At 66.5% G+C, this 734-nt stretch overlaps 1 protein-coding gene across 4 annotated transcripts in view; it reads right to left on the bottom strand.

The window, feature by feature from the left end:
- The window catches only part of LOC103623712 (prosaposin-like), an 8,505-nt gene continuing 7,771 nt past the window's right edge, over positions 1-734 (bottom strand). For all 4 annotated transcript variants that reach the window (XM_017746302.1, XM_017746300.1, XM_017746301.1 and 1 more), the window contains 4 exons: positions 553-722; positions 392-472; positions 139-246; positions 1-50 (listed from right to left, as the gene is read on the bottom strand). In XM_017746302.1, coding sequence (XP_017601791.1) covers positions 15-50; positions 139-246; positions 392-472; positions 553-722 — 395 coding nt within the window. In that variant the 3' untranslated portion in view covers positions 1-14. The remainder of the gene's footprint in view (positions 51-138; positions 247-391; positions 473-552; positions 723-734) is intronic.

The raw sequence follows: 734 nt of genomic DNA on the forward strand, positions 1-734 counted from the left end.
AGAAGAGAGTGCTCCTAGTCCCACACGTGACGCCGGCAGGGTGCGACGGCCTGCAGGAGGAACGGGGCGGGGTGGCGGTGGGACACAGGGACCCCCGGCACCCTGCCGGCCCAGGGAGGGGACACGACCGGCACTTACATTACACTCGACCGCCGTGGCCATATTCTTGCACCAGTATTGCGGGCCCCAGACACAGGGGGCCGAGCCCAGGAGATCCTCCTTGCCTGAGTCGCAGGCTCTGATTTTCTGCATTGTGAAGGAAAAGGGTGGGAGGAGGAGGAAGAAAACCTCCATGAGCAGCCTGTGGCCACCCTGCCCCTCTCCCAGCCCCGAGGCTTGGACAAAAGATGCCCATCTTGGTCCAGGCCGCCCCAGGGACGAGGACACTTACGGTGCAGACGAAGGTGGGGTCCATCATCTGCACGAAGAGCCGCACGGCCGCCGGCTCGTACTGCAACACGAGCGCCTCGCACTGGGAGGGAGAGAGGGGGTGAGCCCGGCGGGGGTGTCGGGGGTGTCCCCGCCGGGCTGGGTGTGCCCCCCTCAGCTCACCTTGCTGGTGAGCGGCGTGGGCAGCATCGCGCAGCCCTTCTCCAGCACCTCGCCCAGCTCCTCCAGCGTCTCGTTCTTCAGCAGCTCGTTGTCGAAGTAGGTGACGACGATCTGGCAGACGTTGCAGAAGGCGCCCGCGCTCACCGCCAGCTGCTCCAGCGAGGCAGCCCCTGGAGGACACG

The sequence above is a fragment of the Corvus brachyrhynchos genome, unplaced genomic scaffold, assembly GCF_000691975.1.
Source record: "Corvus brachyrhynchos isolate BGI_N302 unplaced genomic scaffold, ASM69197v1 scaffold279, whole genome shotgun sequence".
Taxonomy (NCBI): domain Eukaryota; kingdom Metazoa; phylum Chordata; class Aves; order Passeriformes; family Corvidae; genus Corvus; species Corvus brachyrhynchos.